Raw genomic sequence first — 14,963 nt, 5'->3', positions numbered from 1 at the left:
TTGTTCTTCTATATGATATGTGTCTGTTTTCCTCTACTGATTCAGGAAGTTTTCTTTTTCTTTAATTTTCAGTAGTTCGATTATGATGTGTTTAAGCATGGATTTCTCTGAGTTTATTCTCCCTAGGGTTTTCTGAGTTTCTTGAATTTGTAAGTTTATGTCTTTTTACCTAATTTGACAAGTTTTCAGCCATTATTTCTCCAAATATACTTTTCACTCAGCACTTTTTCTTCTTTGCTTTTGGGTCTCTGATGACATGAATGTAAAATCGTTGGTATTGTCCTACATGTCCCTGTGGCTCCATTCATTTAATTCAGTTTTTTCCTTCTGTGTTATTCTGATTAGATCGTTTCTGTGTACTCACGAGTACAATCAGGGTATTAAACAGTTCCATCAATGCCAAAAAGCCCTTATACCCTCTCCCCACTCTTAACCCATGGCAGTACTTGCTCTGATCTTCATTAGTAGAATTTTTCCTTTACAAAATGTCAAATAAATGAAATCACACAGTGTGTAACCTTTTGAGATTGGCTTCTTTACTTAGCATAATGCCTTTGAGATTCATCTATCTTTTCATTTCTGAGTAGTATTCCATTTTATTGTATAATAGTTTTTTTATCCATTCACCTATTGGAGGACATTCAGGTTATTTCCAGTTTTGGTGATTATGAATAGTGCTGCTCAATAGAGTTTTTTATGTGAATGTAAATTTTCTTTTCTCTAGGGTAATAACCGGAAGTGGGGTTGCTGGGTCATATGATAAGAATATGTTTAAATTTATAATAAACTGCCAAACTGTTTACCAGAGTGACCATACCATTTTGCATCCCCACTGGCAGTGTGTGAGAGTAACTGATAATATTTTAGTGAATTAAGTTCTGATAATCATTTGATTTTAGACCCAATATTCCTAGGAATTTAATTTTTAAAGAAAAGTTTAAAAGTGTTATTCCAAATTTCTGTCTGTGCTTTGCTTTATCCTTGAGAAAGAGACATTTGGAGTTACTTTACTTTTTTGATTCCTCTAGTTGCATTGGAAATGTGCCACTGCCAACATTTTGTGAAGGAAATCCATAACATCTGTTTTACATCCAGTGAAGTTTGAACCATGCTTGGGAAAACAGATAAATTGCAATCACTCTTACAGCTCTAAGAGCCGATACACACACACACACACACACACACACACACACACAAACACACTGTCTCTCTCTGTCTGTCACAAACACATACACACACACACACTTTCTTTCTATAATGGAAGACTGTGGAGATATGAATGGGGGTGAAGGAATTGTGACTTAATCCACTTTTAAATACAGTTCTTTTAAAAAAGTTATGTAAGAGAACAGTCTTTTTCTTTCTTTCTCTGGGTGTCTGTAGTGTGCGTGTGTGTTTAAACTTTGGCCATTGTAGTTTTTAAGATTTATTTCTTGGCTCACTCCCTCATCACATGATTAAGAGCTTATTTTTTGCTCCCTTGTTTAATGGAGATTAAAACATCTTGTCATTTTGGCCTTGTACACTAATGAAGTAACTACTGCTCTTTATGGACCTATATTCTTTGGAGAGTAATTTCCACTGTCAGACGTTAAAAAGTATTATTATTATTATATTATTATTATTATTATTATTGGCTGCTGGAGGGATTTCAACTGCATAAGCTAACTTTTAACAGTCTATTTAGATTTAGTACTTTACCATTGCATTTACAGTCTGGGAATCCTTATAACAGTATAGATCCCTTTCTCTCCCTGCTTCATGTTATAGTTTTTATATGAATTACATTCATATGTATGCACTGAAAACCTCATCAGACAGTTATGGTTTTTTACCCTCAACCATGATACATAATTTAAAGAATTTAAGAGTGATAGATTATTATATTTACCCAGATTTTTACCATTTCTGTTTTTCTTCCTGATGCATATATCATGGCTGTGTTCTCCTAGATGCTTTGGTGTGCAATCTGAGTAGAGGTATTCTCTTATAGTACTGTGATTGACTCCATAAATTGACATTGATATAATACTTTTATCTACTTTGCCATCCATATTCCAATTTGGTTATTTGAGCTAATAATGTCCTTTATTGTATTTTCTTTTCCTCTGTAGTACGTGATCCAGGCTAGAGTCAAGTATTGCATTTAGTTGTCATGTCTTACAGATTTCTTTAATCTAGAGCAATTCTAGAGTCTTTTATGACTTTGCCATCTTTAAAAAATACAGTTCTTCCGCCTCCCCCTCCCTGCCACTCATAGAATGTTTTTAATTTAGTCTTTGATTTTTTTTCTCATTATCAATTACTGTTAAGTATTCTCAGGCAAAATACTGTGTAGGTGATGTTTTGTCCTTCTCAGATAACTGTCCCTTACAGGTGATGTTAATTTTGATCATCAGTCAAACTGCTGCGTGATTCTCCACTGTATCATCACTGCTTTTTTTCCTCCCTTACAACTAGTAGACAGTCTATGGGGAGATACTTTATGGTCATGAAGATACTACTCTTCATTAAAATTTCTGCCTATATTTAGCACCCCTGGTGATTCATATCTGATCTACTTTTTACTGTGGTGGTTGCAAAATGATGATTTTTCAACTCCAGCACTTCCCTTTACATTTCTCAATAAGCATTAGTCCTTGTGCTTGAGAAATATATCTCCCTTCACCCCTGTGTATCAATATATGTGTATATGTGTACATATATATTTACTATAGATATGGTATCATTCATTCTTTTTTTTAAAGGTTTATAATTCTTTACTCTTCTTTTCATATTTTTGAGCACTTTCTTATATTCAGGGATAAAAAGACTTTCCAGGCTTAAAATATACCTCCTGCCCCAGGATGAAAATTTAAAAATAAATAAATACATGCGTGTTGAAAGCATATTATGTACTTAGTACTGTATTACTTTCTAAGAATATAATTGAACAAAAGATACATAGTTTTTGACTTCATGAAGCTGACAAACCAGTAAATGAGCAAAACCAATAACGTGTGGTAAATGATGATGGGATAAATGCTATGGGAATGTAAGTGCATACCTATTACGTGGCAAACATTGTATGTGCTTAGTATTTAGCAGTGAACAAAACAAAACATCTCTGCCCTCATAAACTTATCTTCTAGGAAGAGGAAAAGGCAATAAATAAACTGATATATAAAATGAATAATATATTAGGTAGAGATAAATGGTATGGGAGAAAATAAAGTGGGATGGGAAATAGAGAATGTACAGGATGAGGGAGAGGTATCCATTTTTAAATAGTATGGTCAGAGAAGGCCTCACTGAGAGGGTGACTATGAGTAAGTCAGGGAGCTAAACTTGCCTAATTGTACCCAGCTGGTTACCAACTCTAGGTACTCTCTAAAAATGAATCCTATTTTTCCTTGTATTATAATCACTTAGTATGCATGTCTTATCCTTAGTGTAAATCACAAATACGTGATAACAAGGACAGTGTACCTTCATATAACACATTTCATTGGTTTTTTTCCTTTAAACTAATGACTAACCACTGAATTAGGAAAGATATTTAAACTCTGTGGAGCTCTATCTGCAAAATGAAGAAACTGGATAAAAGTATTTGCAAGCTTCTGCCCCATTCCAAAAGTTTATATGAAGAATAACAAATCAAAGAATAAAAATATTTCTGAGAAATAATGGAACTTACTGGAATTGGAATAATAGAGCTATTAGAAGAATATCCATGAGCTAGGTCTCCCCTTTACAACATGGAGTGATTGCCAATATTTGGGGAATGCTTCTCAGCAAAACTGGATCTACAAAACACTGTTTCTCTGGGCCACCCACTCTACATGGAATTACTTCATCTTACAGATTCCCTATTGTGTGATATTACTTGTGGCATAGATTCCTAAACTCCTTCAGTAAGAATACATGCCCACCACTATTTACAATATACTCAACTGATCGAGTTACAAGGATTCTTTGAGAATGAATTCTATATGCCAGATGCTTTCTTCACTATTTTTGTTGTTATTTTTGAAGAAAAAAAAAAAGCACAGAAAAGCATAAAAAGCTATAACTGGAAGGGATTTAGGACAAAACTACTCCTCAGATTAGTCATTGTACAGGTAAGCTGAATGATTATTATGCAGACATGCTCGTTTTTTGTATGTCTGAGGCAATTTAGGTCATTTTCCAAGAATCACAATTCAATTAATCCCCTTACTGACTTCCGCAAGTTACTTACTATCCCAAGTTCTGATAAGTTCACCAAGATTAGCTTCAAAACAGCTTCAGAGGGCCATTTACTCAGTGAAGAGCTGCACCAAATTAGTCACCTTCATAGAAATATCACTATCGTTTCCACGAAGACTAGTTTGGTGAGGTCCCTCTGAGAAGCAGTTCCAATGAGTTTATTAACTCATGGTTACAGGACCATTTGGCTGAGTGACCAGGTATGGAGAGAATAAACCTCACCACTACTGTGTATGTGTTCTGGCGTAGTCTTTTTGCTATCTACAGGAACCAGCAGCTTACATGTGAAATAAACATCTATGCTCATATATACTACATGGCTAATGTTTAAAAGTTAGTAATAAGTGCATGGGAACCTATTTTAATAGGTTTTTAAAAAAATTATTTGAGTATGGTAAGGCCAACAGATCAGGAAGATGATTACCATTGAAAAGGTAGTTTGTTACTTAGTTGGTTCCTAAGAGGGAGGGGTACATCATGCCACTGGGGGCCACAGGGAGAAGCACTAGAGTAGGTCAGGAGACAGAGGGAGAATGGGAGACTGGTCAAGAGCCTTTACTGTGGTTTCTGAGGTAAGGAAAAGGTGAGTCAGTGTGAGCAGGCTTAGGTTGGCTAGTTTGAATAATTTCAGGAGGCTGTGGGTCATAGGGGCTGTCACTAGATACCTCTGGTACCTAGCCCTGAGCAAGTGGATACGGGAATAGCAAATATAAAGGAGGTGGTTGAGATATGGGTTCTGGACTGGTTGTATCATGTTAGAAAAGCATTCAGGAGCAAGTTGTTTACTATCTCTAGGAATGGGCTAACCTTGAGAGGCACAGTTTCTCCAGGGTCAGCAAGGCCCCAGATGTCAAAGCATCAGAATACAGAAAATAAAAGACATGATTAATACAGAGCCCTGGCTGAGTTCTTTTAAAATTCAAGGCATAGATGTCAGTGAAACTAGCAGAGTAAGTACCTTTGAAGATTCTCTCCTCTGTAAAAGCAACAAAAAAACTGGCCAAAACTGTCAGAATCAAATTTTTTGGAATTCTAGAAATGAACCAAAGGGTTGTAGCAATCCAGGGAGCATTTATTCTGGAAAAATGGCAGAATCTTGATAACAAGAGTGAGCTTTGTGTTTTTTAAATGCCCTATACCTATCTCTCCTTTACCAGTTCTGTGTTAGCCTTGACAACAAAAAGCCTGTAATCCTGGTGATAACCAGCAAGCCTGGCAGCCACCAGAGGGAGCAGAATAGGTTCAAACTCCTTCAAAGCCACATTCCCAGTAAATTGTCATTGTTTGACCTGTTTCTTTATTCCCTGGAAGATCTCACTTTGAAGGCTGTATTTATTTGACCTGACTCAGAACTAATCTAGTGTGAAAGGTTTTTCTCTGGGAGAATTTGTTGAAGATATTTGGAGGCTTTTTTTTTTTTTTTGGTCCATGCTATGAAGCTTGTGGGATCTTAGTTCCCTGACCAGGGATCGAACCTGGGCCCCAGCAGTGAAAGCACTGAGTCCTAACCACTGGACTGCCAGGGTTGCCCTGGAGGCAATTTTTAAACTTCATGGGTGCCTGAGGCGGTGGATAACAGCTGGGGCAATTAATAGGTTAATGAAAAAGCTTAAAAGGAAAAGCTGTAGAATGCAATGGCTAGGGACTTCAAAAATCTCTGACCTATCCCTGGGAATCTAGAAGGCTGGGTTGTGTGCATGCTCAGGAAAGACCTGAGATGGCCTAAGTTCTCACTACTGGCTGACCGTGAGGCTGTGCAAAAGCAGGAAGTGAAAGCTAAGGTAGTATTGTCATTTGCCTTGCTGAGTTTTGTTTTGTTTTGTTTTGTTTTGTTTGCGGTATGTGGGCCTCTCACTGTTCTGGCCTCTCCCATTGCGGAGCACAGGCTCCGGACACGCAGGCTCAGCGGCCATGGCTCATGGGCCCAGCCGCTCTGCGGCATGTGGGATCCTCCCGGACCGGGGCACGAACCCGCGTCCCCTGCATTGGCAGGCGGACTCCCAACCATTGCGCCACCAGGGAAGCTTTGCCTTGCTGAGTATTGAAGCTATGCCCAACAGAAAGCCCCTTGGCAAAGACTTGGAGACATGGATTCAAGGTGTTTAAGTAAATCTCTGTCCAAATATTAGCTAATTGAGCAGAGACTTACGTATTCACGCACAACAAAAAATAGACTCTACAGATTGGTTCAGAAAAGTCACTAAACCAACAAAAGGAACAAAAAGCACAACAGCAAACCCTGGGGAGAGGGGGAATCTGATTCCAGGAATTGCCACACTATAGTGTTTAAAATGTTCAGTTTTCAACAAAAATTACAAAACAGGCAGAACGAAAAACAAAATAAGAAAGTAAGGCCCATGCACAGGGAAAAAAGTAATCAATCAATAGAAACTGTCCCTGAGGAAGCCCAGACTTTGGATTTATTAGACAAAGAAACTGTTTTAAATATGCTCAAGGAGTTAAAGGAAACTGAGTGAATGATGGCTCTGGCAGCAAATTTTCTTAATTTTCTTCATGTGAGAATGTCTTTACTCTCATTCTTGAGGAAGCTTCTTTCTGGATATAGAATTCTAGTTTGACAGTTCTGTTCTTTCAACACTTAAAAAATGTTGTGCCACTTGCTTCTGGCCTCCATGGTTTTTGATGAGAAATAGACAGTTATTCAAACCATTGTTCCCTTATTTGTAATGCCTCATTTCTCTGTGCCTGCTTTCAAGGACTTTCTTTGTCTTTCATTTTTAGAAATGTGATCATCATTTCTCTGGGCTTAGACATCTTTGGGAATCTGTAGGTATATTTTTTTAGTCAAATTTAGGAAGTACTCAGTCCTTTTTTCTTCAAATATTTTTTCAGTCCCAGGCCCTTTCCCCTCTCCTTCTGAGGCTGATGACATGAAGGTTAAACCTTTTGTTATTATTTCACAACTCTCTGAGAATCTCTTACCTTTTTTTCCCCCCCAATCTTTTTTCTCTCTGTTGGTATGAATAATTTCTATTGGTCTATCTTTAAGTTTCTTTCCCCTGCCATCTCCATTTTGCTATGGAACACTTCTGATGAGGTGGTTTTTTTTTTTTTTGGCTGCATTGGGTCTTTGTTGCTGCACGTGGACTTTCTGTAGTTGAGGTGAGGGGGGCTACACTTTGTTGCAGTGCGCGGGCTTCTCATTGAGGTGGCTTCTCTTGTTGCAGAGCACAGGCTCTAGGCGCGCAGGCATCAGTAGTTGTGGCACATGGGCTCATTAGTCGTGGCTCGCGGGCTCTAGAGCGCAGGCTCAGTAGCTGTGGCGCACGGGCTTAGCTGCTCCGCAGCATGTGAGATCTTTTTATGATGTCTACGTTATCTATATTTTATTTTGATGTTCATGATTTTATTGTCATTTGAGAAACCACAGCCAAATCTAAGGTCGATATTTGCCTCTGTGTTTTCTTCTGAGAATTTATAGTTTTAGCTTTTATATTTAGGTGGTTGATCCATTTAGAGTTTAGAGCATATGGTGCAAAGTAAGGGTGCCACATCATTCTTTAGTATTTGGATATCTGGTTGTCCCAGTACCAGTTTTTGAAGAGACTATTCTTACCCCATTGAATGGTTTTGGCACTCTTGTTGAAAATCAGTTGACCGTAGATCTATGATTTTATTTCTGGACTCTCAATTCTCTTCCCTTTATCCATGTGCTTATGCTTTTGCTTATTACCAGCAGTACTAGTTGCCTAATTGGGAGGATTAGGGACACGGCTCCTCTTTGGCATTAGAGTTCTGTACTGCATGGTTTCCCTTTTCTCATCTTTTTTTTTTCTTTTTTTTAACTGCATCAAAAATTTTATTGCCTAATTTTTGAAAACTTTTGCTATTAAGTAATAAACCACAAAAGAAACTTTATTAATATTATGTCCAGTAGATTAAATTGCATGATTTTGAACACTGGTTTTTTTCTATTGAGATATAGTTGATATATAACATTATATTAGTTTCAGGTGTACAATGTAATGACTAGATATATGTATAAATTGTGAAATGATCATTACAATTACTCTAGTTAACATGTATAACCACATAGTTACTTTTTTTTTTTCTGATGAGAACTTTTAACACTTTCTCTTCTAGCAACTTTCAAATATACAATACAGTATTATTAACTACAGTCACCATGGTGTATATTACAGCCCCATGACTTACTTATGACTTACTTACAAACTAGGAGTTTGTATTAGACCACCCTCACCCATTTTGCCGACCTCATAACCCCCTGCCTCTGGCAACCACCAATGTGTTCTCCGCAACCGAGTTTGTTTTTTGTTTGTTTGTTTTTTAGATTCCACATACTAGTGAGATCATACAGTATTTATCTTTCTGTCTCTGACTTATTTTACTTAGCATAATGTCCTTGAGGTCTAGCCATGTTGTTACAAATATCAGGATTTCCTTCTTCTTATGGATGAATAATATTCCATTAGATAGATAGATAGGGATATGTATCTCCCTGTGTGTGTATATCTATCTGTCTATCTTGGAGGAAATCAAGAGTAATATTCTAGTGAACACACAAATAAGAAAGTGAAACAGCTTTATTGCAGCTATGGAGAAAGTTTTAGTGGTCTGGATAGAAGATCAAACCAGCCACAACATTTCCTTAAAGCCAAAGTGTAATCCACATCAGGGCCCTAACTCTCTTCAATTCTATGAAGGATGAGAGAGGTGAGGAAGCTACAGAAGAAAAGTTTGAAGCTAGCAGAGTTTGGTTCATGAGGTTTAAGGAAAGAAGCCATCTCCATAATATAAAAGTACAAGGTGAAGCAGCAAGGGCTGATGTAGACACTGCAGCAAGTTATCCAGAAGATATAGCTAAGATAATCCATGAAGGTGGCTACACTAAACAACAGATTTTCAGTGTAGGCAAAACAGCCTCATATCGGTGGCTTCAAAGCTTCAAAGGACAGGCTGACTCTCTTGTTAGGGGCTAATGCCACTGGTAACCTTAAGTTGAAGCCAGTGTTCATTTACCATTCCAAAATTCCTAGGGCCCTTAAGAATTATACTAAATCTCTTCTGCCTGTGCTTTATAAATGGAAAGCCTGGATGACAGCATGTCTGTTTACAACATGGTTTACTAAATATTTTAAGCCCATTGTTGAGGCCTACTGCTTAGAAAAAAGATTCCTTTCAAAATATTATTGCTCATTGGCAATGCACTTGGCCACCCAAGAGCTCTGATGGAGATGGACAATGATATTAATGTTGTTTGCATGCCTGCTAACACAACATCCATTCTGCAGCCCATGGATCAAGGCGTCATTTCAACTTTCAAGTCTTATTATTTAAGAAATATATTTTGTGAGGCTGTAGCTGCCATAGATAGTGAATTCTTCTGATGGATCTGGGCAAAGTCAGTTGAAAACCTGGAAAGGATTCACCATTCTGGATGCCATTAAGAGCATTCATGGGACTTTCCTGGTGGTCAAGTGGTAAAGAATCCACCTTCCAATGCAGAGGACGTGGGTTTGACCCCTGGTTGGGGAACTAGGTTCCCACATGCCATGGGGCAGCTAAGCCTACATGCCACAACTACTGAGCTTGTGCGCTCCTCAACTAGAGAGCCCGCGTGCTGCAAACTACAGAGCCTATGTGCCCTGGAGCTTGCACACCACAACTAGAGAAGAGAAAACCCCCACGCAACAGCTAGAGGGAATCCTGTGTGCTGCAACGAAAGATCCCGCATGCCTCAACAAAGATCCCACATGCCGCAATTAAGACCCGACGTAGCCAAAAGAAAAAAGAAAAAACAAACAAAAAAGAAAGAACATTCATGATTCACTGGAAGAGGTGAAAAGATCAACATTAACAGGAGTTTGGAAGTAGTTGATTCCAACCTTCGTGGATGATTTTGAGGGGTTCAAGACTTCAGTGGAGGAAGTAACTGCAAGTGTGGTGGAAATAGCAAGAGACCTAGAATTAGAAGTGGAGCCTGAAGATGTGACTGAATTGCTACAGTCTCATGACAAAACTTTTAATGGATGAGGAGTTGCTTCTTATGGATGAAGAAAAAGAAAGTGGTTTCTTGAGATGGAATCTACTCCTAGTGAAGATGCTGTGAAGATTGTTGAAATGACAAAAAAGGATTTAGACTGTGACATAAACCTAGTTGAGAAAGCAGTGGCAGGGTTTGAGAGTATTGACACCAGTTTTGAAAGAAGTTCTGTGGGTGAAATGCTATCAAACAGCATTGCATGTTACAGAGAAATCGTTCATGAAAGGGACAGTCACTTGATGCATCAAGCTTCATTGTCGTCTTATTTGAAGAATAAGGGTGGTGGTTGCCACAGCCATGCCAACTTTTAGTAAACATCCCTCATCAGTCAGCATCCATCAATGCCGAGGAGAGACCCTCCACCAGCAAAAAGATTTGCTGAATGCTCAGATGATGGATAGCAGTTTTTAGCAGTAAAGTGATTTTTTTTTCTTGTGAACTTTTTCCTCTTTATTGTGAACATTAGATCAGTTTAATATTCAGGAGTCCTCAATCAGATATGGACTGATTGGGTCCAGATATATAACAAGTGTATTTATATCTTATAGAAACTTAGTTTTAAGCTGAAATATAGTAGATGTACAATATTATGTTAGTTTCAGGTGTACCACATAGTGTTTTGACATTTTCATACATTATGAAATGTTTACCATGGTAAGTCTAGTAACCATCCATTCCCACACAAAGTTGTTACAATTTTATTGACCATATTCCTTATGCTGTATATTACATCTCTGTGGCTTATTTATTTTATAACTGGATGTTTGTACCCTGCACCTATTTCTCCCCCACTCCTAAAGTATTTTTTAATTAAGATATGTACCTTGTTTTTTTTAATTAATTAATTTATTTTTATTTATTATTTTTAGCTGTGTTGGGCCTTCATTGTGGCACACGGGCTTTCTCTAGTTGCGGCGAGTGGGGGATACTCTTCGTTGCGGTGTGTGGGCTTCTCATTGCGGTGGCTTCTCTTGTTGCAGAGCATGGGCTCTAGAGTGCACGGGCTTCTCTAGATGTGGCACGTGGGCTCCATAGTTGTGGCTCGTGGGCTTTAGAGCACAGGCTCAGTAGTTGCGGCGCAGGGGCTTATTTGCTCCATGGCATGTGGGATCTTCCCAGACCAGGGCTCGAACCCGGGTCCCCTGCATTGGCAGGTGGATTCTTAACCACTGCGCCACCAGGGAAGACCTGTACCTTGATTTTTTTTTTTTTTTTAGACATGAAGCTATAGTGTAACATAACTTTAATATGCGGGAAACTAAAAAAATCTGTACGATTCGCTTTATTGCGATGTTTGCTTTTTTGTGGTGGTCTGGAACTGAATCTGCAATATCTCTGAGGTATGCTTATATTCAGATCCTCTGCCTGTTTTATCTGCTTGTTTGGATTTTTTGCTATTGGGTTATGTGAGTTCTTTATATATTTTGCATATTAACCCCATCAGATATTTGGTTTGCAAGTACTTTGTCCCATTCGCCAAGTTGCCTTTTCATTTTGTTGATAGTTTCCTTTACTGTGCAGAGACTTTTTAGTTTGATGTAGTCCCGTGTTTATTTTTGCTTTGTTGCCTTAGCTTTTGGTGTCAAGTCCAAATAATCATCACTAAAACCAGTGTCTTCACTCCTCATCTTGTATGACTTCTGCTGGCTAGAAGGAGCAGTCTTTCCCTGGGCCTTTTTGTTTGTTTTTTTAATTTCAGTCTGCTCTAGCATCCAGATTGGGATGTACAAGAGGTAAAAATGAACCCCAAGGAACTCATTATCTGGTCCTCCCTTAATTCCTGAAGTCTCTACCTGTTTTGCTTCTTCTGTCCACATATCAGAATCTTCCAATATTTGCTTTATGTGTTATTTCCATGTTTCTAAATTATAATTAATGGGAACATTCAGGTTCAATGTGCTTACTCTACTGTGACTAGAATGGGAACTCTACTCCCACAATCATTTATTGAATGAATGATTAAATGAACACATGCATCTTGCCTATAAGTTGCTCAGAAGTGTTTGTAGGTGTCAATATAACAATAGGTATAGTATTAAGAGAATTGAGCTAAATTCCTATGGGAGCTCATAGGCATAGGAATGAAATTATTTCTAGCTATTTTGGAATAGGACATATGGTGTGGTGGTGAGACACAATAATTCTGTGACACCAACTGGGTGTCCTGTAATTCAGTTCAATTCTGACACTACCCAGATTTAGCAGAGACCCACAGGTTAAGGGCAGAGTCCTCCATAAGACTGCTAGACTTGAGTAAAAGTTACAACCCAGAAACAGCCAAATGGAAACAATTCATAGACCAAGGTCTAGGGGTGGGGTGGGGTGCCGTGGGGGCTGGGGGAGGAGGATAGACATAGAGCTTCTGTGCCCTCTCTTCATGGAATCTGGGCACATCAGCCTCCTAGCACATCCACACGTTCACCAACCTGAAAGTGCCACTGAGTTTTGTTGTCCAGATGTTTTATTTGGGTTACCTTACATAGGCATCATGACTGGCCATGTGATTAAACTCCTCCAGCTCTCCTCTCTTCCCTGGAGAACTGGTGAGCCCACAGTTCCAACTTTTTAATCATGTGGTTGGTCTTTCTGGTGAACAGTTCCCATCCTAAGGCTACCTAGGGACCACCTTGATTCACCTCATTAGCATAAAAAAGGCACTCTTGTCACTCAGGAATTCCAAGAGTGTTTGAAGCTCTGTTAGGAACTAGTGACAAAGACCAGATATATTCTTTATTATACCACAGATCATCAAATGAGATATCAAGGAGAAAGTGGCATTTGTGTGATATCTTGAAAGCTGGGTAGGATTTAAACATTTGAAGATGGAGAAAAGGGAATTCCAGCCTGAGAAATCACACAGGGGCACATACTCCAAAGGGCAGAGTTCAGTGTATAGAAATATATTAAGTACTTTTTTAGCTTTAATTTCAGATCTATAAAAAGCAATAATAGTATAAAGCCAGATGGAGCACTTAAATGAATGATAATAAACGATATTTATTAATCATAGAGCCTTTTATTTTTACAGAGCAGAAGAAAGAAGAGATCTGTTTATGTTTTTCCGAAGCCTACACTTCTTTGTGGAATGGTGTGAATATCGTAAGCGCACATTTAAACGTTTCAAGGTAGAGTCTAAAGTCTTTCAATTTTAACGTATATGGAAAGTGAAGCTGATGTTAATTTGGGGGTTTAAGATAACATTCTTAAAGTTTTCAAACAATAGAAAATGTTTTTATTGACTTCTAGATTTGCAGTTATTTGGAATAAATGAAGGAGGAATGCTTCTGTACAAGTCAGTTAACCATTTATATTGAAAGAATATAGTCTTGTGTATATATATATATATATATATATATAAAATATATATTTATTTTACAGTACACACTTTGAAAAATTAATCTGTCAAGGACACTTGAAGTAAAATGCCAAATGCTAATAAAGGACATAGGCATAGCAGCCTTGTAACGTCACAGTGTAATCTTTACTTCCTGAGCCACACTCTGTATTTTGAGCTTCTTATTTATTGTATATTTCAAGTTTAAATATTGAAGTCTGATTCTTGTAAAGTAATGCTTCTTAGGTCTGATACATATACATTCAGAGACTTTTTTTTAATTCCCTTTGTTTTCTGTCATAGCTAGAACTATATTTGGCTGCATTGTAATCCCCCAGGTCCTACTTAGTTAGATAGTATCAAATTATTGACAGCAGTGATACACACAGAAACCAGTTCTGAAAGAGTTAACATAAATAATATCTCAAGGTTCAGGTTCCCTCAAAATCCTGAGTCCTGACTATTGTTTTTATGACTGGTACTAAGTCTCATTTATTTTGGATTCTTTTTTTTTTTTATCATCATCATCATTATTTGCATTTTATTTGGTTGAGCTAGTAATATCTGTCAAGCATAAGATTTTCTTTAGAATGAAACATGTCAGTACCTGTACTGTGGTCCCTTGAGGAGTGCTCAGGATTATGTTGTTTACTTGCAGGTGCTCTTGCACCAGGACAATTAAATAGCTCTTCTTCAGAATTGGTAAAATACAATAATGATTGAGGAGTCTGCTGGCAGTTATGGTAATGAATCACCTAATACGGCCATTTCCTTATACATTAGAATGGGTTGTGGGAAATGTGAGCACTAGTCCCATTTTCAACCTGATTTTCCTCTAGGTGCTTTTAAGGCAAGTGTAGAAGTATAATTGGTGTGTTTTTCCTGTAGAGGATAAAGTGCTTCTTTGAGCTGGTCCTTTGCTGGTGACAAGGTTACTAGAATGGAAAGAAACATCACATTGTTGTGCAACCATCACCAGTAAAAATCTGTCCCATTAAACACTAATTTGCCATTCCTTCATTCTCTCAATAGTGTCCTTTGATGCATAGAAATTTTTAATTTTGATGAAGTCCAATTTATTTTCTTTTCTTTTGTAGCCTGTGTTTTTGGTGTCATATCCAGGAAATCATTGCCAAATTCAACATCATAAAGAATTTTCTCTTTATTTTTTCCTGAGAGTTTTATAGTTTAGCTCTTAACTTTAGGTGTTTAATCCAGTTTGAGTTAATTTTTTTTTTTTTTTTTTTTTTTATTTATTTTTTTGGTGGTACGTGGGCCTCTCACTGTTGTGGCCTCTCCCGTTGCGGAGCACAGGCTCCGGACGCGCAGGCTCAGCGGCCATGGCTCACGCGCCCAGCCGCTCCGCGGCATGTGGGA

General features: G+C 38.0%; 1 protein-coding gene across 1 annotated transcript in view; it reads left to right on the top strand.

Annotated features, from left to right (window-relative positions):
* The window catches only part of CENPP (centromere protein P), a gene marked incomplete at its 5' end in the record, with an annotated part of 225,920 nt that overhangs the window by 46,247 nt on the left and 164,710 nt on the right, over positions 1-14,963 (top strand). Inside the window, one exon of the mRNA XM_082842608.1 lies at positions 13,281-13,377. Within this exon, the coding sequence (XP_082698734.1) occupies positions 13,281-13,377 (97 nt within the window). The remainder of the gene's footprint in view (positions 1-13,280; positions 13,378-14,963) is intronic.

Source organism: Leucopleurus acutus (genome assembly GCF_964270905.1).
Source record: "Leucopleurus acutus genome assembly, chromosome: 7".
In the NCBI taxonomy this organism is placed as follows: Eukaryota; Metazoa; Chordata; class Mammalia; order Artiodactyla; family Delphinidae; genus Leucopleurus; species Leucopleurus acutus.
This window is presented reverse-complemented; position numbering and strand designations above follow the sequence as displayed.